Genomic DNA, 24112 nt, shown 5'->3' on the forward strand with positions numbered 1-24112 from the left:
ATTAAGATGAGCATAGCAACATGACAGGAGAGAGTGAAACCTCGTATCAGTTTCCGGTCTGTCATGGTTTGCCTTGGGCAGGATCTCTGGGGGAGCACCGTCACCCTCCTCTGCCATCAGGCAAGCTTGGGCACAATGGTCTGGGAAGTTCTGGACCAGCTTATTCTCTTGCTGGCTGCCTGAGGATGAAAGAAGTGTGAGAGAGAAGGGAGGGCTTACACTGGGAGAAAGGGCAAAACCAGAATATGGTTAGGGTTGGTTTTTATTTTCCCTCTTGTAAATGGGAAGGGTTTCAGCATAAGTGTTATGAGCTGATTTAGAGCCGGTCTCTTTTTGCTGCTGTTTTATAGGTTTGCTTTGCGACGTGGCACAGCCAAACTAGGGAGGCCTGATGGAGCGGTCCTGAGACCAAGCCAGAACCATCAAGTGTTTCAAATAAACGTTAACAGATGTCACCGTGGCCTGGGCCTGGGCCAGGAGATCTGCCACTAGCAAGTTCAGGTGACAAAGTAGCAGTGCTGAGGGCACTTCGTTGTGGCCAGGAGCTGCGAGCAGGCTTTGTGTCTAGCCCAGGATGCTCAAATGCATGGGGCACCCTGTCCCTGAACTGTTGGCATCTGCTGCTTCCCATAGTTACAAGGCCACATCCCACGGATGCAAGTCAACATCCCTGGCATTCAGAGAAAGACACCCCAGCAACTTCACCAATCTGCTATCCTAAGTCATACCCTGAGCTTCCACCCAGAATCACAGCTGGCGTGGGAGGTTGAACCTGACTCAGATTCAGCAGCATGTGAGATGAGAGTTGAGGCTAAAGAGACAGAGGCAAAGGAGGGGACTTGGGCAAGATCCACTGGGTCTGGGTGACCTGATTCCCTGCGAAGACCTGGTTGGGTCCTCTAGCCTCTCTATCCTGTTTCTGTTCTCCAGCTCTAAAAATCATCTAGCTACTTTGGCTTTCCATCCAGTCATGATGTTCTAGGCATGCTGATTGCTTTTCTTCTTCTATTTGGTTTTTGTCTGAAGTTAACCAATGCTGCGTGAATTTCAGAGCACAGACCTGGGTTAAAACCCAAGGAGTGAGGGATGGGTTGGCAGGAATGACAATTTTCAACTTATCTCCAAGAGAGAATACAGTAAGGATGCTTAATTTCACTTCTGATAAATGTCATTTAGAATCATGAAGGAGAAACTCATCAGATTGAAATGGATTTCGGAAGGAAAAAAGCGCTCCCATCCATCACTCATGTTTACATCTTTCAGGAGCCAACAAGCCAGCAGTACAGACAACAGAGGCCCTCTACATTCACAAGTTGGTGACATCGCCCCCACCCGCTCACAGCTGCCCTGACTTACCTATGAAATACGCCAGCAGGATGGCCAAGAGGAGGGCCGCAGCGATGGCCGACAGGGCGGCGCATTTCCAGCTGCAGTATTTGGAGGGTTTCTTCAGCTTGAAGGCCTTCCTGGAGAAGGTATTCCGGGGCAGCAGGCGGGGTGGTGGTGTGTAAACGGTTCCTGAGGTCAAAGGGTATCCCGGAGAGGAGCTGCTAAACAGGGGTGTGCTTCCCGAGGATGTCTTAAAGAGGAAGTGCCTGCCAGGGAAAGGGAAAGGGTCAGGATCCGCATCGTGGCTATCGAGGACCATCCAGCTGCTTTTTTCCCCCCCAACTCTGCTTTCTTATAGCACTAATGTAGTCCTCATTATCTACCCAACCCTGTCACGGGCAAAGGGGCAAATGTTACATTTGATGGTGACATAAACTAATTCCATAAACTCACATCATTTCATGTTTTCACATATATAAACTAATTCCATAAACTCGCATCATTTCATGTTTTCACATATACCTCTGGATTTCATCTTCCACAATAATCCTGTAACATATGCAGGGCAAATATGGAAACTGAGTTACTGTTGCTCACTCAGAGATGCTGGCCATGATGATGGTGAAGATGATGCTGAGCTCTATCAGCTATTAGGACCTATTATTTAAAGGTACTTGAAGAACAGACTTGCGGTTGCCAAGGGTGGGGAAGGAGTAGGGGAGGGATAGGGGAGGGATGGAGTGGGAGTTTGGGATTAGCAGATGTGAACTATTATATGTAGGATGGATAAACAACAAGGTCCTACTGTATAGCACGGGGAACTATATGCAATATCCTGGGATAAACCATAATGGAAAAGAGTATGAAAAAGAATATATGTATGTATAACTGAATCGCTTTGCTGTACAGCAGAAATTAACACTGTAAATCAACTATACGTCAATCAGAGAAAAAGAAAGAAAAAGGCACTTGAAATATATTGTCACAACTATTTACAAACTAAATATTATAATATCCCCATTTAAGATATGAGAAATCAGGCTTGGCAAAGTCAAGCAACCGTTCAAGGATTTAAACCCCGAGCTCTCTCTGTCTTATACTGAAGTCTGCACTCTTAAGCGTCATCCTAAACTGTCTATCTTGAGCCTTCTTTCTGGGCTGTTTTCCCCTTTCACTTGCCTCCTGTTCTGAGACCACCCCTCTAGGTCATTTTTTATTTGCCGCATCCTTTTTTTCTTTAAATTGAAGTATAGTTGATTTACAATGTTGTGTTACTTTCAGGTGTACAGCACAGTGATTATATATACATACATATCTATATGTATGTATATGTGTATATATTCTTTTTCAGATTATTTTCCATTATAGGTTATTACAAGACATTGAACATAGTTCCCTGTGCTATACAGTAAATCCTTGTTGTTCATCTATTTTATATATAGTAGTGTATATCTGTTAATCCCAAACTTCTAATTTATCTCTCCCGCCCCCCCCCCCAACCCTTTCCCCTTTGGTAACCACAAGTTTGCTTTCAAGATCACAGTTCTTTCTTTGGAAATATCTTTGTCTGCCAATTGAACAAGGTGCCCCTTGTCTAGAACTATGGTATGTCAACAGGATAATGCACTGTACTGTTAACCCTTAATAGAACCCTTCCTCAGGGGTCAGGAGCCTGTCACTCTAAGGACACATCAAAGACTATCAATTCTCCCACAACACATTTTCTCCCTCTTATGTGTGCCATTTACGAAACTTCAAAGGTGCCGTGCCACACCTTGTTTAAAATGATGACTCGTCTTCTGGAAAATCTAGCGGATTTCAAAGCACGGGTTCAGTAGAGTCTAGAGTCTGAGCAGGTGGAGGCTGGGGGCTGTGTCTTATTTTGTACCTTGTTCATCTTTATGGTCCCAGGACCCAACGCCAGTTCAGCATGTAGGGGCGACTTGAATGAATAAATGAAGCTCCCTCATTGTTTTATGCATTTATTCAGTTTCAATTCTAAGATTTTAAAATGTTGTACAGGTATTTCCTTTCCCTTCAAGTTTTCTTTAGGTGCAATTATATTTATGGACCACACACACACTATGTGTCATAATGCTATATATTTTACTTGAAACTAAATCTCATGTTGACCCTATAAAGTGAATACTATTTTTACCTTAGTTTCACCAACAAGAAAACTGAAGCCCAGAGTTAGCATGCGGTGTCACTGGGCCTTAAACTCCGGTCTGCCTGACGCTAAAAGCTCTAACGGGACTTATTACACCACATTCTCCTTGCATATGGTGGTTAGCAGGCTTTCCCAGTGGGATTCTGAGGCAAGATCATTGTCCTTACAAATATTTGTATCTTGGCTGCTTCCAGATAAAACTTTGAAAGTATTTTAATTCTTGACAAAGATCAAAGGAACCTGAGATCACTGACAACCATGTCAGAAAATGAGTATCTGATTAGTGAATTATTTAGCATGGCTAACATCAAAATAAACAACCAGTACTTAAAACTTTATTTGTGCTATAAGAATGTTCAATGATCTGAACACAGCCAAGAGGTTTGATTCTATAAATAAGGTTTGTACTCCTTGTCCAATAGATGTCTTTGAATGCTCCTGATAAAAAGAGCCTTTGGAAGAGGAGGCAGTCTAAAGGAGGCACTTTGGAGCAAGATTCATCTGGATCGGAGTCCTGGCAGTGCCATTCCTGGACAAGGAAGTTCATGTAAGTTACCTGACACTGCTCTTGACAGCCTCCATCTCCTCATCAGTAAAATAGAGTAAAGTGGGAGTAATAGTAGCACAGGTTGTTGTGGGGATTACACCCCATCATGTAGGACGAGCACATAACCAAGGGTGTGTTTCATCCTAAGTGCTCAATGCCCTACAAATAGCATTGATTCTTAATTCTTCAGAGACTATAAGGAGCGTGAAACATGAGTTTTACATTTAAAGCTTGACAAACGTTGAGCAAACACCTGAAGAGTTCTCCAACTCACTAAATAATAGTCCACTGCCTTATAATTAAGCTAAAACATATACCCACCAGAAAGCCAGGGTGGTGGAAGAACTCTGGGATTTGACTTAGAACTACTTCAAGTTTACTTCTTGGACAATTCTCCAAAAGTGGGTAGTAAAAACAGGGAATCAAACTTAAAGGAATATACAGACATTGTAAGCCATCATTAATGAGTGTTTACAAATACACAAACACCAGTTTTCACTCCAACAGAGATCTCACCTATTGCCCTGGCTTCAGCCATCATGGATGGGGCTGGAGTCCCCAGATCTCCACTTCTAGCTCAAGTTCTTTCCTGAGACCCACATTCCAATTGTGTATTGGGCATCGCTTCCTCTACATTCCTTAACTCTCTTGAGCAAGTTACAACCAAACACGGACTCTCTTCCTTCCCCTCCCCAGTCACACTCCCCCTGACTCCTGTTATTCCCAGTCGTCTAGGACACAATCATCATCTTCACCTCCTCCTTTCCCTCATCTTCTCCTACACAATGGGTTAAAGATCCCTTTCATTTTATTTCTGAAAACTTCTCCCACCAACCCTCTCCTTCATCCTTCTGCTACTTCTCTTCCCAAACCACGAACTCCATCATGCCCTCACTTATAAATCCCTAGGGATTTTCCAGTACTTAGAAGAGGAAACCCAAATCTCAATACGGGACCACACTCTTACAACCACTACTCACCCTCTTCAGCCTCATCTCCAACCTTATGCTTCCAGCTCCCATGAACTCCATACTTCAGCCACACCAAACAGACACAGTGCTCCTTAACTAGTCTGTTCATGCCACTGTGCCTTTGTGGATGATGTGTAATGCTTTCTGGAATGGCTTTTCTTGTTCTTTCCCACCCATCCCACCCCATCCAATGCCTACTCACCTGCCAACAACCCACCTTGGAAACCTATTACAACATTCCCCCCAACCCCAAGCACCCCATCACTTTGTGCACTCAAGAAGCTAGTTATATACTTGTTTATATATATATATATATATGTGTGTGTATATATATGTGTGTGTATGTGTGCATATATATATATAAATGTATATATGTATATACAAACAATACTTATATAAATAATATATAACATATTACATACTATGTTGTTATGTAAATATGTTTAATGTGTCTGTCCCAAACCAAACTTACACTTGACAGTGGTATTACTATCTTGGTACTTCCAGAATCTAAACATCAGGGCCTCAACATCAGTCATATTTGTGGACAGAATCAATAAAGTGAAAACAGGAATGTTTTAGCAACATGAGAGAAATCACAAGATGAAGACTAAGAAGTTTAAATTGACTTTAGTTATTTTTTAATGCACTCATTTATAAGAAATAATAGAAGAATATGATTATTATTTCTTATACAGTAAGTTTCCTACATACGAGCCTTCAAGTTGTGAACTTTCAAAGGTGCGAACACGTGTTTGCCTGTCCACTCACGTAAGTTAGTTCACGTGCCTCACGTACTTTGTCACACATGTGCATCCTCCACAAGTGGTTGTGCTTTTGTGTGCTTTATTGTACAATACTGTACAGAGTACAGTAGTACAGTACCTTTATTTCAAGCCCAGAACCTGTGCCATCAACGTCAGGCATGCGTGAAACTGCAGCTTGCCCTCCGTCTCCTGTTGCTGACGATCCTTCAGCTCTACCATCTCCCACCTCCTCTCCCTCCTCCAGTCAGTAGCTCTTCTTGCCTGTTCACTTGATGCCAGCCCCTGTATGCCAGCTGTTGTACTGTACTACTGTACTTTTCAAGGTACTGTAAGAATAAAAATGTTTTATTTTTTGTGTTTGTTTTTTTTCATGTATGATTTGTGTGAAAAGTATTATAAACCTATTACAGTACAGTACTATATAGCCGATTGTGTTAGTTGGGTACCCAGGCTAACTTTGCTGGACTTACGAACAAATTGGACTTATGAAAGAGCTCTCAGAACAGAACTCGTTTGTATGTAGGGACTTAACTGTATATGGGATTGCTTCATGAGATCCTAACACTGTCCCCTTGACAATCCAATCTATTTTTCATACTTCCTTCTAAAAAGAAAGTCAGATTATGTCACATGTCATCACCATCCCTTTCTCCAAGAAAGAAAGAAAGAAAGAAAGGAAGGAAGGAAGGAAGAAAGGAGGGAGGGAGGGAGGGAGGGGAAGGGAAGAAAAGAAGGAAGGAAAGTAAAAGAAAAGGCTTCCACTAATACTTAGAATAAAATCAGAAATCCTTCCCATGGCCTACAGTTCCCTGCATGATCTGCCCTCTGGCCACCTCTCCAACTGTATCTTCCTCCACTTTATCCTCCTCCCCTCCATGAGTTACACTGTCCTTTTGCTAGTCCTCGTCATATCACATCCAACATATTCCTGCCTCAGGGCCTTTGCACTTGCTGTTCCCTTTGCCTGGAAATATCTGCACAATTCGTTTCTTCATATCAGTCAACATTCTGTTCCAGAGTCACTTTCCCAGAGAGATCTTTCCTGCCTCCCTTACTCTTTTCTCTGTCCTTCTCTATCCTGTTATAACTGCTTTATTCTTCTTCAGGGAATATGCATTTGTGCTATTTACTGTCTGCCTCCATCATTAGAACTGAATTTCTATGAAGTCCAAAATAATCAGGTTTGCCTGATGTGTTCATCACTGTATCCTAACATCTAGAATAGAGCCTGGCATAAAGAGGGAAGTCAACAAATCTTTGTTGAGTGAAAGACCTGCAACGTTCACAAGGCCAAAATCATGAATGCTAAAAGGACAATACTGTGAACATTTTGAATTTTGAAATTAGGATTCCTTCTGCCATGTTGATTCTTATTTTCCAAGCAGATTTATAAGTCTGCATAGTTCATACACGCAAGTGTCTATATTTCTACATACAAGGCCAGATCCTGCCACAGACCAAAAACAACCTGTGTACTTTGTGGCACTGTCTTATCTTTTCAGGATACATCTCTCAGGCCGCTCATAGGTACTGTGGTGTCTCTAATGATCATTGTTAAATGAAACTCATTTAGTTATCACATCCCTTGTTTCTAGCTTCTGGTCCTTAGAATTATTAAACCAGAGTACCAAAGATATGTAGTCTCCTCACACAATACAGTTACACCCTGGTGTTATGAATCTCTAGAAAATTACATTCAGCAAATAAAAAAAGAAAGATTCTAAAGAAGCGATCTTTAGATTACGTCCCATAAATACCTGCTTTAGGATCACTTGAAGCCTCTGCTAGAAAAGTACAAATTCCTGGGCTGCATCCAGACCTAGGCCTGGGGTCTGGGAGTGTATTGGTAAAGAAGCTTCCTAAGTGATTCTAATGTAGGATAAAGTTTAAGAAACTCTACCCTAACCATTTTTGCAACTTTCAAATACGTCTGACTTATCCAGAACACACTAGATGGTTACTAGATATATTTTTTTAAATGCAAGGTTTTTTTTTTTTTTTTTTTTTTTTTTGCGGTATGCGGGCCTCTCACTGCCGCGGCCTCCCCCGCTGCGGAGCACAGGCTCCGGACGCGCAGGCTCAGCGGCCATGGCTCACGGGCCCAGCCGCTCCGCGGCATATGGGATCCTCCCAGACCGGGGCACGAACCCGTATCCCCTGCATCGGCAGGCGGACTCCCAACCACTTGCGCCACCAGGGAGGCCCTAAATGCAAGTTTTGAATGCTGATGTCTTTAGGAGTGAAATGTCATGTCAAAACTTATTTTCAGATGACTCAGCCAAAAGATCTCTCTATATATAGATACATAAGGCACATGTGGCAAAATGATAGCAATTGTTGAAACTAGGTGGTTTTTCTTATGTAGTACTATTCTTCCAACTTTTCTGAATGTTTGAAAATTTTCATAGTAACAAGTTGAAAAAATGCAAGCTCTGGGGCTTCCCTGGTGGCGCAGTGGTTGAGAGTCCGCCTGCCGATGCAGGGGACACGGGTTCGTGCCCCGGTCCGGGAAGATCCCACATGCCGTGGAGTGACTGGGCCCGTGAGCCATGGCCGCTGAGCCTGCGCGTCCGGAGCCTGTGCTCCGCAACGGGAGAGGCCACAGCAGTGAGAGGCCCGCGTACCGCAAAAAAAAAAAAAAAAAAAAAAAAAAAAAAGCAAGCTCTGATTCACCCAAAGGTCGCAGTCACATGAAGCAGGAATAAAGATAAATAAAATGAAGCAAGACCCACAAGGTGATGGTCTGGCCAGATGGTCAATGGGAGGACCTGGAAGGCTTAGGGAACTTCTCCGGATTTTTCCTGAACTGGCTATTAAGACAGCTTTTCCCCCTCAGGGGCAGGCTGAGGGTGCTCCAAGGGATTATTTGTGATGCCCCAACCAACCGTCTTCCCAGCAGTCGGCCATGGAAGTAGCTCAGCTCAGGACTCCAGGCATCAGCAGAAATGTGTAGTTTCCAAATGCACTTGACATTTTTCAAGCACAACTCAATTGCTCTCAGAATCGGCCACTTGTGCCTCGGAAAGGAAAGGCAAATGAGGGGCCCCTAAAGTGCTGTCCTTGGAGTTTGCTAACACTTGAGGGGAGAGAGAAAATCAGCCCTTGATGTTGCACAAAAAATAATACTTCTTTTTTTGTGTGCATACGTCTTTCCTTCGTAGCCACGTGGGTTATCAAAGCTTCAGTCCCAGGAGCCAGCATCCTGCTCGGCACAGGTTAGGGGCTCAGAGGCTGGCTGTCAAACTGAGTAGTGAAACTAAGGAAGGATGGTCCCTGTCTGTCCTCTGTTCTGTACCCTCGGTCCCAGTGAGTTCTTAGAATAAACTGATCATCACTTCACCCTAAACTATCAATCTTTTTAGTACATGTCACCACTTCTCCTCTTGTGAAGACAGAACTATTTAGTAAAAACTATGAGAGGGCACGCAAACCTAACAGCCATTCCCCCATGCGCTTTACATGACAGCAAAGGCATGCAGTTTTGAGGCAGAATCTTGGCAAACCAGGCTTTTGCTTCAGGTTGGCTTAGAAAATTAAGGGCATACATTTTTCTCTGATGAAACAACCATGGAAGATTTTAAAAAGAAGTCTAACAAACAAGAAACTCATGCCTCACATCCATGTAAGAAGGACCCCATCAATTAAAAACACTGTGTATTTTTTTAAAAACATCATTATTGGAGTATAATTGCTTTACAATGGTGTGTTAGTTTCTGCTGTATAACAAAGTGAGTCAGCTATACATATACATATATCCCCATATCTCCTCCCTCTTGCGTCTCCCTCCCACCCTCCCTATCCCACCCCTCTAGGTGGTCACAAAGCACCAAGCTGATCTCCCTGTGCTATGCGGCTGCTTCCCACTAGCTTTCTATTTTACGTTTGGTGGTGTATATATGCCCGTGCCACTCTCTCACTTCATCCCAGCTTACCCTTCCCCCTCCCCCTGTCCTCAAGTCCATTCTCTACGTCTGTGTCTTTATTCCTGTCCTGCCCCTAGGTTTATCAGAACCGTTTTTTTGATTCCATATATATGTGTTAGCATATGGTATTTGTTTTTCTCTTTCTGACTGACTTCACTCTGTATGACAGACTCTAGGTCCATCCACCTCACTACAAATAACTCAATTTTGTTACTTTTTATGGCTGAGTAATATTCCATTGTATACATGTTCCACATATTCTTTATCCATTCATCTGTCGATGGACACTTAGGTTGCTTCCGTGTCCTGGCTATGGTAAATAGAGCTGCAATGAACAGTGTGGTACATGACACTTTTTGAATTATGGTTTTCTCAGGGTATATGCCCAGTAGTGGGATTGCTGGGTCGTATGGTAGCTCTAGTTTTAGTTTTTTAAGGAACCTCCATACTGTTCTCCATAGTGGCTGTATCAATTCACATTCCCACCAACAGTGCAAGGGGGTTCCCTTTTCTCCACACCCTCTCCAGCATTTATTGTTTGTAGATTTTTTGATGATGTCCATTCTGACCGGTGTGAGGTGATACCTCATTGTAGTTTTGATTTGCATTTCTCTAAGGATTAGTGATGTTGAGCATCCTTTCATGTGTCTGTTGGCAATCTGTATACTTTCTTTGGAGAAATGTCTATTTAGGTCTTCTGCCCATTTTTGGATTGGGTTGTTTGTTTTTTGATATTGAGCTGCATGAGCTGCTTGTATATTTCACTGTGCATTTTTATTTTATTCTTGCGATAGAGATGGAGTTTGACGGATCTAGAGCAGAAGCTTTGAGAAGCAGTGGCTGGCTAAATTACTTGAGGCCCCAACAAAAGATTTCTCTTCCTTCTCTCCTGAGTCAATTGTGAATAAACTCATTCATTAACCTGAAAACCTACCAAAGAAACAAAGAAACAAATATGGAAAATCCCTTAACACCAAGTACCATTTTGTTTTTCAGTTTGCAACCAGTGGGATCCTAGGAGGCAGTCTCCCTCTTTTTTCTTGGTTTAGCTGTATTCCCAGGGTGAAATCCCAGCAGGGCTTCGAAAAAGAAATGTACTAGAGAAACAACTGTACAGAGGTCAAGTTTTTGTTTCCTTCCTCTCGCTCTCTCTCAATCTGGATCCTGCTCTCTCATCACAGAGCACCATGCAACTAACCAGGACGACTAATGACAACAGTGCAGCCACTGTCTTTGCTCATGAAGTCAGCTGCAGCCAACGTTCTCCTTGAAACCGAGTGAACGTCTTGAATGGTCTCCAGGTAGCACCGTGTGCAAAAAAGCAGCTCTGGTTATCAGGGAAACCAGGTATTGATTGTTGCTCTACTGAGAAAACTGACTTCTCCAGAAAATAAACTCGGACGTATTCAGAGTAGTGGATGAAAGTATGGATACGCCGTCCATTAATCCCTGAAAGATTCTGAATATCATACAGGCTGTTGCTGAAATATGATAAAAAGCCAGAGAAAGGAGAGAGGCAGAAGTGCACCAGGAGTGGGGGCGTGGTGATCAGTACAGGAGATCCCATCCCATCTCACTGGCACTGGCCATGCCCTTTGAAGCACCAGGTTTATTGTGTCTGAAGGAGTTAGTTTAATAAAGAGGCAGCCCATATATATGTGTTAGCATATGGTATTTGTTTTTCTCTTTCTGACTTAGGGGGAAGGGTAAGCTGGGATGAAGTGAGAGAGTGGCAAGGACATATGTACACTACCAAACGTAAAATAGATAGCTAGTGGGAAGCAGCCGCATAGCACAGGGAGATCAGCTCAGTGCTTTGTGACCACCTAGAGGGGTGGGATAGGGAGGGTGGGAGGAAAACGCCAGAGGGAGGGGATTTGAGGATATATGTATGCATATAGCTGATTCACTTTGTTATACAGCAGAAACTAACACTCCATTGTACATCAATTATACTCCAATAAAGATGGTAAAGGAAAAAATTAAAAATTAAAAAAGAAATTAAAAAAAAAGAGGCAGCCCATAAAGGGTACTGTAGCATGTAACGTTGCTATAATTAGATTTTCAGGAGATATGATAAAAGGTTTAGCTGGAGAGAGGTTAAATAACCACCACACTTTCTGGCATCGCTATTATGCTCTCCAATCTGAGAAGGAATGGTGGTGGTAGAGGGGAAACTCGAATGGTGGGTGAGATGGAGGGGGGAGAGAGAGAAGGGAGAGAGAGACACACATAGGGCATGCAGAGAAAGAGAAAATAGAAAAAGAGAGAAGCTTCCAGGATGAGATGGAAAAACCATGAGATAATGAGAAAGATGATGTTGGATACCATACTGTTCAGCCACTATTTATTTATTTATTTATTACCCGTGCCGCGCAGCATGTGGGATCTTAGTTCCCCAATTAGGGATCGAACCCACACCCCGGCATTAGAAGCACGGAGTCTTAACCACTGGACCCCCAGGGAAGCCCCCCAGCCACTTTTTGAATAGCAAAACTAAGCAATCTTTTAAGTGTCCTGCCTTTATTTTCCTATTTGCAAATGTAAGAGGTACACATTATAAAAAGAAAAAACAAGTATATAAGTCAAAAAAAAAATTAAAAAAAACAGAAAGCAGAGGTCTCCCATACTCTGAGAGAGAGACTGGTAAACATTTGATGTTTAGAGTCAGACTTTTTCCCTACATATAAACATTCTCTTATTATTATTATTAATTTAATTCTTTTTGAAACCAGTAAGATATTGAGTGTACAGATTCTGAACTTGGACAACCAGGGTTTGGATCCTGGCATTGGGCAAGTTACTTACCCCTCTAAGTCCCTGTGGTCTCACCTTTAAAGTGAAAGATGGCTAGTACCTACTTTATAGGCTTGTTAGAGGGATTGGATGAATTTATTTACGTGAAAGCCTTAACACTGAGCTTGACGTCCAGTGAGTGATCAATAAATGTAGCTATTAATCGCTTGAAGGCAGGAATCATGTATATCTTGCTCTTTACTAGATCTCCTTGACCTACGCAGTGCCCAGCTCATTTAAAATATATGTAAAATGAATGCGTTGTCCTAATTAGCACAGTGACTAGAGCATTGCTGGCAGCTCCACCCCTCAAACATAATTTTATTAGGAAGGGAAGGAATGGAGGACATCACTAATATGTTTCTTCTCCTCTTCCGGTTGGGAAATTATGCTTGGGTTGAGAAGTGAACTGTTGCTTTAAAAACAAAACTTTAAAAATGTTTAAAAAAACTGCTACTTCCCAAGTTTGAAGAAGCAGCCAATAACCCAATTAGTATAATGAAAAGCCCATTTCATATCGTGAGTCCCTAAGCTTAGACTCAAACCAATTTTGATGCAATGAGAAATAGGCTTTCAAGGTTTCTGATCCCTGAACCTTTTAGATCAGAGGGGACCGTCATTACATTTGCATATGCCATGAACAACAGGAAGATCCTCTATTTTGCCCTCTTCAAAATGTGCAGTCATACCAAAAATACTCACAGCTGGAATAATTAGCAACTCAATTTATTGCCTTCCATTTTCTAAATAGAAGCTTGATATTTAAATAGCGTCACACTGTGATATAACATAGCCTTTCTCATGGCGACACTTTGTTTTTCTTTTCCCCCTATGAAATGATATGCTGTTCAGCGTGACAGGCAAGATCTCAGGAGGTCACTAAAGAAACCTGGTGTTTTGTGAGCAAATCCATTTCAGAGTCTTTGGGATGAGATGAGGAGTCGTCCCCCTCCCTCAAACCGCCCCCCACCCCCGCCAGTTGTTCACTCCTTGACTTTTTTCAAGTTAATTGGTAAGAGTCTTAACATAGTCGAGCAGAAAAAAACAAAGACTTCTGACTTTGACTTCAGACTTGACCTTGAATCCACCATACACTATAATATGGGAGTGTAGAGACAGCCATTTGAAATAGACTTGCATTTGTGCTCAGTGGCAGCCAGAGGTGGATGAAGAGAGAAGGCATGCCATCAGATACAATCAAGGAGCAGAATGACTTCTCCCACTGCGTTTGCTGCCTGTACCATTCAGAGAATCAAAGAATTTTCGAGCTGGAAGGAACCTTAAGAGTATGTCCCTTTATCATATTCTGCTTCACGCTATTACATCTGTCCTGTGTGTTTGCCTTGTCTCTCCAGTCAAATTACAAGCTTCTCTAGGGCAGGTCCTAGATCTTTTGCTTCCTAGTATTCTTCTCTGTTCATAGTATGTGTTCACAAATGTCTGCTGAAGGAACACACAAATTACGGTTTAATGGAAAATATACAGGCTTTGGAGTGAGGAACATCTGGATTGAAATCTCAACTCCATGAGGAGCTGCATGATGTTGGGAATGCCAAATAATCTCTCTGAGCCTCAGATGCCTCCTCTCAAGGATGGGTAAATAATAATATGTACATTACAGAACTGTTGGAAGGGCTGAAAGAGGTAATATAATTTGTGAGCACAGAAGCTGGCCTATAGGAGGTGTTTAATACATGTATGTATTGTATTTTTTCCTCATCCCTGGAAAGAATATCTAAAATATGAAGTTATGAGTCAACCGATATTTATTGGGCACATGGATACAATGGTGAATTAAGTCCTTACCCTCATGGGGAATTTCTAATTAGAGAGACAGACCAAATAAAACTCAAGTCTGAGTAAACCAATAAATACATGAAATAATTACAAAGTGTGAGAAGTACTATGAAGGAAACAAAGAACGAAGAGAAAATGTGGGACGCCATTAGTGTGGTTACTCCTCTCTGAGGAGATGACCAAAAAGAGGAGGTCTGAGGATAAGAAACGGGTAATCAAACGGTAAAAAGAGCATCCCAGGCAAAGGAAATGTATGTGCAAAGGTCCTGAGGTGGGAAAGATTGAATTTTTGAGGATGTGAATGAAGAACAGTATGGACCACTGTGTCATGATCCAGGGGCTAAGTGGTAGGAAGAAGAAGCTGGCCCAATGGAAGACTATATTATGCATGGTTTTGAGAGCAAGGAATTTGGATTTTAGTCCAAATACAGAGGGTTTTAAACTTTATCTTCTCTGTGAACAAAGGAAGCAGATTTAGGAACATTCAAACTTGAAAATAACTATGGTAGAAGAGACTCATGGGAATTCAGTCTAGTCCTCTATGATGAAAAGGCCTGGCTGTCTTCTTTGCCATCTGCCTTGAGGGTTTGGGTTTTTCTCCAGAATATTCTAGCCACCCCTTAACATGGCACCTATTACTCTATCGGCATGTGGATATAATTAGATATCTTAAGGTGAACATGAGCAAACACAATTCCTGATTTTCACTCCAAACTATCCTTCTCTTCAGGCTTCACCCACATTGGTTAAAGAAGCCATCACCCATCAGCTGGACAGGTGCCATCCCCAGGAAGCAGACTCTAGGAAGAAACATCTGCATACAGAAACTTTATTAGCAAGTGCTCTTGGGAGTGACAGAAGCAGGCTGGGCGGAGGGAGAAACTGAACAGGGATGCTGTCGTAGAGCGCGAGCTCTGGAGCTGGGATGCCTCTGCAGAGCGGTTTCAATTTGGGCTGCAGGATTTGGGCCTTAATAACCTCACCTGGACCAGTCATTAGATGTGGGCTGTCCACAGGGATGTAACCTTGGGCGCAGGGTGTCTGTCTTTAGCTGAAGTTCAGTCTCTAGCTGAAGTTCAATCTCAGAGAGGGACTTGGCTGAGATCTGTTGGCAGGGGAGAGGCGTGTTCCAGTTTCAGAGGGTGGCATCTGGGTGAGCGCCATACCATACACGTCACTAGGCTTCACTAGGGTTCCTGTCCTTCCCTCACATCTGATCCATCGTCAGTCGATTTCCTTTCTGCCTCCAATCCATCCTCTTCTCACCACTTATACCTCTGTATCACCTCGCGCCTGACCTACAGCATCCAGCAGCCTCTAAACAGGTCTCCCTTTTTCCACTTTGGACCTTTACATCCATCCTCCACTCAGGAGCCAGTCACTGTCTGCAAGCACAAGTCAAATCGCATTACTCTTCTGCTTAAAATCTGCCACTTCCTTTATACTTAGCAGTAATCCAGCTCCTTGCCATGGCTGACGAGGAACCTTGTTATGGCCTATCTCACCTCCTCCCAGCCTCCACTGACGCTGCTCCTGAGGCTTCGCCATCCTTTTCTGCTGTCCCTCAAAGAGGCCAGGCTTCTCTCCATCTCAGGGTATTCTCATTGTGTTTCCCTTGGTCTGAAATGTTCTTAGCTGAGATATCTGCATGGCTCCTCCTTCTGAGGTCTTTCAAGTCTCCTTTCAAAGCTCACTTTCTCAGAAAGCCTTCCTTGATCAGTCCTTCCCACCCCATCATTTGATTATCCTCCCTGGCCTGAGTACCACCCCACCTCCTGGTTCAAGGCAGTGGTGTAGAGACACAGCCCTCTCATCTGCTCAGCACTAACCCCTTTGAGTAGCTATCTTGTTTGTGCCTGTCTTACTGTCTGCTTCCCCAATGGCATGTACCTTCCTTAAGGGCCCAGATGAAGTCTTCCTCACCACTGTATCCCCAGCCTCTGGAAGAGTGCCAGCAGATGTCTGGTGCTCGATCAATTTTTAGGAAACGAATAAAAACACGAGCCAATCTAGATCTTGAAAAGTTTATTTTCTGCTGACTGTAGGAAGCCATGAATTTCAAAGTTTCCTGTCTGCTCCCAGATGCAACACTTCTATTTATTTATGCTGTAGCGTCTCCTTCAAGGCATGCTCTGTCATTTTGGTTTTCAACGTTTTGGTAAACAAGACCATGTTTTCATTACGTCTACACGTGGTTATTTTAGATCCTTTGAGAAACCTTCACCTTTCTATTCTGAGGAGGCTTCTAGCACGTTTTGTGAGAGCCTTCTCATTTTCTTGATCTGTCAAGCTAGAACCCTCCTCAACTTTTCTGTCATTCTTGAGGTGCATTAGCCATAATCACATCGATTATTTCCACTGAGAACACACAATGGTTTAGGAAAATAGTGGGGTAATGCATTTTTTAGGCTTATTTCTAGGACCCCACTTAGTGATTCTGTACATTTTGCAGTCCTTCATTTCTCCCTTTTCACAGTAAACCCAATGGATGTATATATTCAGGCATTAGTTTACACTAATCTCAGGGCTAGTTCCTGGTTTATAACCAGGAGCCTCAGAGATAAAATTCGTATAAGTCTGGAAGAATTTTTGGTAAATGTACTTGCTCCTTATCTGTCACTTCTCTGCCCACCGATATACCGAGCAGTTTATCTTCATAGGTTTCATATCTCTGCAAACATGGAGATTTCATTGTGTATTTTCTCTTCCAAATCACTTTTAAAAGAATATGATGAGAATGGATTTCATCTCTGAAACATCCTATGTTTACCCTCCTCCACCACCCAGAGAAGAATCCATTTATCTTTCTCTTTTTCCTCCCTACCTCTGTAACAAAGGAGTCCTGCCTGAGACACCTTTTTTATTTCCTTATCTTTGGTGCTTCAGCGATCTCGGAAAAGCCTGAAGAGTTGCATTTACCATGATGCTGCACAGGGATCATGTGGACCATCTTTCAGATGTTAACATATTACCCACATGGATCCATTTACCAGCATTAATCAAATCACACGTGCTGATATTTTCTCTCGTGCCCTCAAAGTTAGCCATTTGAGAGCATGTTTTGGAAACAGACATTTATTCCCTAGCATTCTTCTTGGAAAAGACTGGAGCAAGAATCGGGTTCTCCAGACTACTTTGTCTCTCCCATGAGTAGATCTTTTAGACGGAGGGAGACACATTGATCCTCTAGCTGTTTTCCATTAATTAATTTTTTCTTCTACTGAGGTGAAATTTACATAACATAAAATTAACCATTTTAAGGTGTACAATTCTGTGGCACTTAGTGCATTCACAATGTCGTACAACCACCTCTATTTTGTTCCAAAATTTTTCATCACCCCAAAAGAAAACCCTGTCTCCATTAAGCAGCAACTCTCATTCCCTCTTCCCCCACCCCCAGCTCCAGGTAATCACTGATCTGATTTCTATCTCTATGGATTTCCCTATTCTGGATATTTCAGTTACTACATGGAATCACACAGCACATGACCTTTTGTGCCTGGCTTCTCTCACTTAGCATAATGTTTTCAAGGTGATCTCCACTGTAGCATTTATTAGTACATCATTACTTTTTTTGTGGCTGAATACTATTCCATCATATATATCATCAACCTTCAGTATCTGCAGGGGACTGGTGCCGGGACTCCACCTGGATACCAAAATCCGTGGATACTCAAGTCCCTTATATGAAATGGCAGAGTATTTGCATATAATTACATACATCCTCCTTTGAACTATCTCTAGATTACTTATATTACCTGGTACAATGTAAGTGCTATGTAAGTAGTTGTAAATACAATATAAATGCTATGTAAATAGTTGCCAGTGCATCGCAAATTCAAGTTTTGCTTTTCGGAACTTTTGTTTTTCCAAATATTTTTGATTCACGGTTTGTTGACTCCACGGATGAAGAACTTGCGGACATGGAGGGCCGACTGTATATGTGCCACATTTTGTTTATTCATTCATCCATTGATGGATATTTGTGTTGTCTCCATCTTTGGGCCATTGGGAATAGAGTTGCTCTGGACATTTGCAAGCAAGTATTTATTTAAGTACTTGTTTCCAGTGATTTGGAAGATTGCAGTTGCTGGGTCATATGGTAACTATGTTTAACTTTTTGAGAAACCTTTGGTTGGTTTCTAAATGTAGAGAATGGTGGTCCACATTGAACTCCTCAGCAAGGTTACATTCTGGTTGGCCCTAAACACTGTGTCAGACTCCTTGCATCCAACCCATGTCCTAAGCTTATTTTTGAAAACTTGAAATAAATTACAAAAACAAGAAGCATCACCAAAGAGCCAGGTAGCAGTATTTGCAGAAAGAGTAATCATACCTTACAAAATGCTTTAACACTCCCAACTCAATGGCTCTCATTTCAGGAAAGAGGCTATATTGAGAGCCTGGTAGGGTTTATATTCTAGGAAAGCTATCTTATCCCCTACATTTTTTTAAAAAATTTATTTTATTTTATTTATTTTTATTTTTGGCTGCATTGGGTCATCATTGCTGCGCACGGGCTTTTTCTAGTTGCAGTGAGTGGGGTCTACTCTTCGTTGCAGTGCGCAGGCATTTCATTGTGGTGGCTTCTCTTGTTGTGGAGCACGGGCTCTAGGCGTGCGGGCTTCAGTAGTTGTGGCATGAGGGCTCAGTAGTTGTAGCTCATGGGCTTAGTTGCTCCGTGGCATGTGGGATCTTCCCAGACCAGGGATCGAACCTGTGTCCCCTGCACTGGGAGGCAGATTCTTAACCACTGCACCACCAGGGAAGTCCCGTATCCCTGACATTTTTATTTGAAAAGCTTTCATTGTTAGCCCATGCTCTGAGCACTGTATTATAAGCAGTGCTTACTCATCAGGCCCAACTATTGCAGAACCTGGTAAATGAGTCTGCATATGGATGAATTTCAAAAGTTTAGGTGGAGAGAGATATTATATTTTATCTTTAAAGCAAAATTACACAGTCCTTCTCTAGGAAGGGTTTGAAGAAACTCTGGGCTTCCTACTTCAGTCAGCGTCAGAGAAGGTCTGAAATGTAAGACTCAAAGTGTGTTCCTGGCTACCATCTGACCCAGCAATCCCACTACTGGGCATATACCTTAAGAAAACCATAATTCAAAAAGAGTCATGTATCACAATGTTCATTGCAGCTCTATTTACAATAGCCAGGACATGGAAGCAACCTAAGTGTCCATCAACAGATGAATGGATAAAGAAGATGTGGCACATATATACAATGGAATATTACTCAGCCACAGAAAGAAACAAAATTGAGTTATTTGTAGTGAGGTGGATGGACCTAGAGACTGTCATACAGAGTGAAGCAAGCCAGAAAGAGAAAAACAAATACCATATGCTAACACATATATATGGAATCAAAAAAAAACGGTTCTGATGAACCTAGAGGCAGAACAGGAATAAAGATGCAGACATAGAGAATGGACTTGAGGACATGGGAGGGGGAAGGGTAAGCTGGGATGAAGTGAGAGAGTGGCATGGACATATATACACTACCAAACATAAAATAGATAGCTCGTGGGAAGCAGCTGCACGGCACAGGGAGATCAGCTCGGTGCTTTGTGTCCACCTGGGTGCTTTGTAGCCCACCCTAGAGGGGTGGGCTAGGGAGGGTGGAGGGAGACGCAAGAGGGAGGAGATATGGGGATATATGTATACGTATAGCTGATTCACTTTGTTATACAGCAGAAACTAACACACCATTGTAAAGCAATTATACTCCAATAAAGATGTAAAAAATACAATACAATACAAAAAATAAAAGTGCGTTCTTGGGATCACCAAGTGTGTTTGTATATTACTAACTTCAGGTAAAGAAAGTGTTCCATGGTATTTGGGAAATACTGGAGTAAATAAAATTAAGGAGATTACTACATATTTTCACAAGCCTTTAACATCTTAAATATTCTAAGTATCCCAGTACCCTCTGCAAAATATTTATCATTCTGCTTACTGATTTGATTACAGAAATTTTAACCCACCCACCTTCCCAGTCTTCAAACTGGTGTTCCATGCGGTATACCTTTGAGAAATAAAGTTTTCATTCATTTCTATTTCTGAATGAGTACACTAAAGTACAGAAGAAACGAAAAACAAACAAACCCCAATAATGGTTATTTCCTAGATCTTTGTAGGTTCTTAAGACCTAGTCACTGGGTGGAGAGAGGGAGGGAGGGATGGTAAGAAGGAGAGAAAGAAGAGAAGAAGGCAGGCCTATCTATGGCATAAAAATTAAAAGGGACAGATTAAGTACTTTATGGGATTCCTTCAAAACCTAGAAAAGAAAACAAAATCGATTTATCTAAATTCTTGCATAGCTAGCAACAAGTCCTAATTCATCAAAGCTATCTTAGACGTAGGAACAGCCAGAGGAGAAAGAAAACTGCTACTCATTTTTGTGTGTTATGGATTTCCTTTTTCCACTGTGGTGGAGATTTCTGGCATTTAAGTTTGGGGCTCAGCTCCCTTTTTTCAACCCTCAAATAAAAGATAGTTAGTTATCTTGAAAACAATTTATTTTCCCATTTGAATTTACATCAGACCCTTTGGGGCATAAGCAAATATAAGAAGGCCTATCAGTGTATGTACCCACATTTCTTTACATGTATAATATCCATAGGTACAACATTTTCTTCTCACTTAGCACTGTATAGGAAATGCTATAGCCCTTCAGGGATATTAATTAAGCTTTGTAGCAACGCCTGTGACATGTCTGCTTGCCTACATATATCTGTTGGACACTCAGAAATTAATGCTTTGCAGAAGTGTGCCATTTAAGTGTGTTTGTAGGCCAGCCACATACCCACTGACAATGCACAGAACAGGTCCATACATTTCAGTCACACACACACACACACAAAGCCATTAAAAAAGGCAACCATCATTTAGCATCAACACGTAAATATTGCTATGGCACTTCATATCCTCTTGGGCAGATCCTGCAGTGTCCCTGTCGCAAAACATGTCCCAGGGAAGCAAGCTCTGAAAGCCTGGCTTCCTTGAAAGGCTCCTGGTTTCTCAAATGCTGGGTTTCCGAGGGCTCAAGGCAAGGCTTTTTAAAAATGCAAGTGTCAAGGAAAACTGTCATGCATGTTTGCCTTAAGTACCCAAAAAGCTTGTCACTGCCATCTTGGAAGTCTTGATGAAGATGCAGACGGACATGCTGAGGCACAGGAAATTGAAAGCTGCCTGACGCGGAGGTGGCATGTTAGACTAAAAGGCAGGGGCCTGCCATCAGGCATTTTCTTTGCAAGTGGGAGCATTAAACAAAACCTCAAGGAGAGTCTGGTGAGGGGAGGCTGCCTTGTAGACATCGCAGAGGTTTGGACTTGAACTGGGGTCCTGTCTGGCTCTTAGGTTTGGCTTGACAAGAAGTGAAGTGGTTACATGAAAAACAAAGCAGTGTCTGCCTTTCTGGGAACGGAAGAGGCGTGGCTGGGAAGGGCAGGGGCCAGGAGGGAGGAGGAAGGTCAGGCCAGGCTGGGGGGCTTGGACAGCACCCACTCATTCTTGGGGGCTGGGCAGGGCGGTGGTTAATGGGTAAACCATAGGCAGCATGCGGATTTCCGAGCCTGGCTGCCCCACCTGTAACCTGCACAGCCTGGGGCAAATGACGTGATATTGTTGAATCTGTTTCCTTGGTTGGAAAATGGTGAAAATGACTGAAAATATGTCATGGGGATATTGTGTGGATTAAACGGGGGGACTCAGCACATACCTGACAGTAAATGTTGGCTTTCACTGTTCTGGAGCTAAGGACCAATGACTCCCATAGATATAGCCTCCTGAGAGTATGTATTTCTTGCCTTTTAGTCCCTTTTCCTTTCTTCCCTATGGGATCCTTTGGTTAACTGCAGTGAACTTTAGTTCTTGTCTTTCTGGTATGTCCATCAAAGTCTCTCCTCTTCCTCACTGCAAATGTGACCATAACACACCTCTGCACAAATCTCTGCAGGCTCCGTTTCCTACACAGAATAAACCACAGGGTGCTTCACTGGGCCTGGAAGGTGTCCCTGCCACAGGCCCTGGGGCCTCTCCTATACTGAGTCTCAGCCCAGTGGATCCAGAATACTTGGGCATTCTAGCTTTTCTGGCCTTTTCTTACTCCCTTGCCTCTGCATGGAAGGCCCTTTCGCTGGGGTAACTCTCATGTTTCCATCAGAATGGGATTCACACCCCATTTCTTTTTTTTTTTTTAATCTTTATTGGAGTATAATTGCTTAACAATGGTTCACACCCCATTTCTACACAGTCCAAGCTTCCCTGACCCCCAGCATCCTATGTTCCCAGACAGTGCCCTGAGCTTAAATCCATCTTACAACTTTCCATATTCATGTAAACTACCTGCTTACCTTTCTCCTACTAGACTGTAATTCCCAGGGGACAAGGGCCACACCATCTTTCTCCTACACCCTCGGCTCCTTGCTCGATGCTCAGCCCCTAACATGACCTGCATAAATGCTGGATGAATTAAGCTGAAGTCCAATGAACACAGCTGGTAATGGGATTACAAATGGGAGGTGGGAAATACAAAAATCCTTATTTAGCATAAAATCATAAAATCGGAGTTTCAGATAAAGAACCTAGATAAGTTTGGCTTGAGGGCCTCTTATTAACAGAGCGCTCACATACTTATTTCACAAAAGAGACTGTCCATGTGGGATTTTCAAACCCTTGATCATTGTGCTCTCCTGTAATAGTTAGAACAATAATACTGCTGTACTCAACGTTTCTCCTGGGGACTCAGAAACTTGACTAAGTCGTCTTAGACCTTCTTCTAATATCCCCGTTAGGGAGACAGAGGCAAGGTAGATGGGGAAAAGAGGCAAATTTAAGCCTTGCCAAATATTAATGAGAAAATAAAAGGCAGCAAAGGTTAGGCTTGAATCACACTGGCCACGCTGCGGCAAGTTTGGGATAAAGAGAAAGGGCCCTACGGCTAGAACCAAGGGCAGTGAGTGAATCCAATTTTCCCCACAGCGATACCTCTTTTTCATTTTACCTGGCACGTAAGAAGCAGAGTTGAGTTTCTAGGGTATTTGAGTATTAGTTAGTACATTATTCCTTGAAAAAGAAAATCCTTTCAATTCTATGCTGAAAATCCAACACCGTGAACTTCAGGGCTCTTATTTTAAACCCATAAAAGAAATGAAGACCATTAAGCAATAAAGAGAGACTGTAACATTCGAATTGAGATGGACATAATTCAGCACAATCTATCAAAACTCAAAATGCACATTATACATACCCTTTGATCTAGCAATTTCACTTCCAGGAATTTAACTTTTGAATATAATCAGGTAAGTATGCAAAGAAAGATATATACACAAGACTCTTCATTACAGTTTTGTTTGTAATAGCGAAAACCTGAAAGCAATCTAAATGTCCATCAAGAAGAGACTGGATAAATAAATTATGCCATTATGGAATACTACACAGACTTTACAAAAGAATGAGGAGGAGTCAAGATGGCGGTGTGGGAAGATGGCGGAGTTAGTGTTGTCCTCCAACTAGGGCACCTGCTGGCCTCCGGTGGGGGACTCTGACCCCAAGGAGAGGGGAGCAACCCAAAAGTGAACCAGTAGGACACAGGGGGACTGAGCGGGGAGGAGAACTGGAGGCCAGACGAGATCAGCGCCCCTGAAGCTAGGGAGATCAGGAGAGGCAGGTGGGAGGGACTCTCTGGGAAGAGAGGGAGAGGAGTGGAGGGTGACTGCCCTGCCCACTGGGGCCCGGGGAGCCTGCTGAGCTCCCAGTTCGATCCCCTGCCCTCCAAGGCCCCCTCCAGGTCACGTG

General features: G+C 42.7%; 1 protein-coding gene across 7 annotated transcripts in view; it reads right to left on the reverse strand.

Moving 5' to 3' along the window:
• Positions 1 to 24112, reverse strand: part of TENM2 (teneurin transmembrane protein 2) — a 1009203-nt gene that overhangs the window by 293995 nt on the left and 691096 nt on the right. For all 7 annotated transcript variants that reach the window (XM_060094960.1, XM_060094959.1, XM_060094962.1 and 4 more), the window contains one exon: positions 1357 to 1595. In XM_060094960.1, coding sequence (XP_059950943.1) covers positions 1357 to 1595 — 239 coding nt within the window. The remainder of the gene's footprint in view (positions 1 to 1356; positions 1596 to 24112) is intronic.

The sequence above is a fragment of the Mesoplodon densirostris genome, chromosome 3 (assembly GCF_025265405.1).
Source record: "Mesoplodon densirostris isolate mMesDen1 chromosome 3, mMesDen1 primary haplotype, whole genome shotgun sequence".
NCBI classification, from domain to species: Eukaryota; Metazoa; Chordata; class Mammalia; order Artiodactyla; family Ziphiidae; genus Mesoplodon; species Mesoplodon densirostris.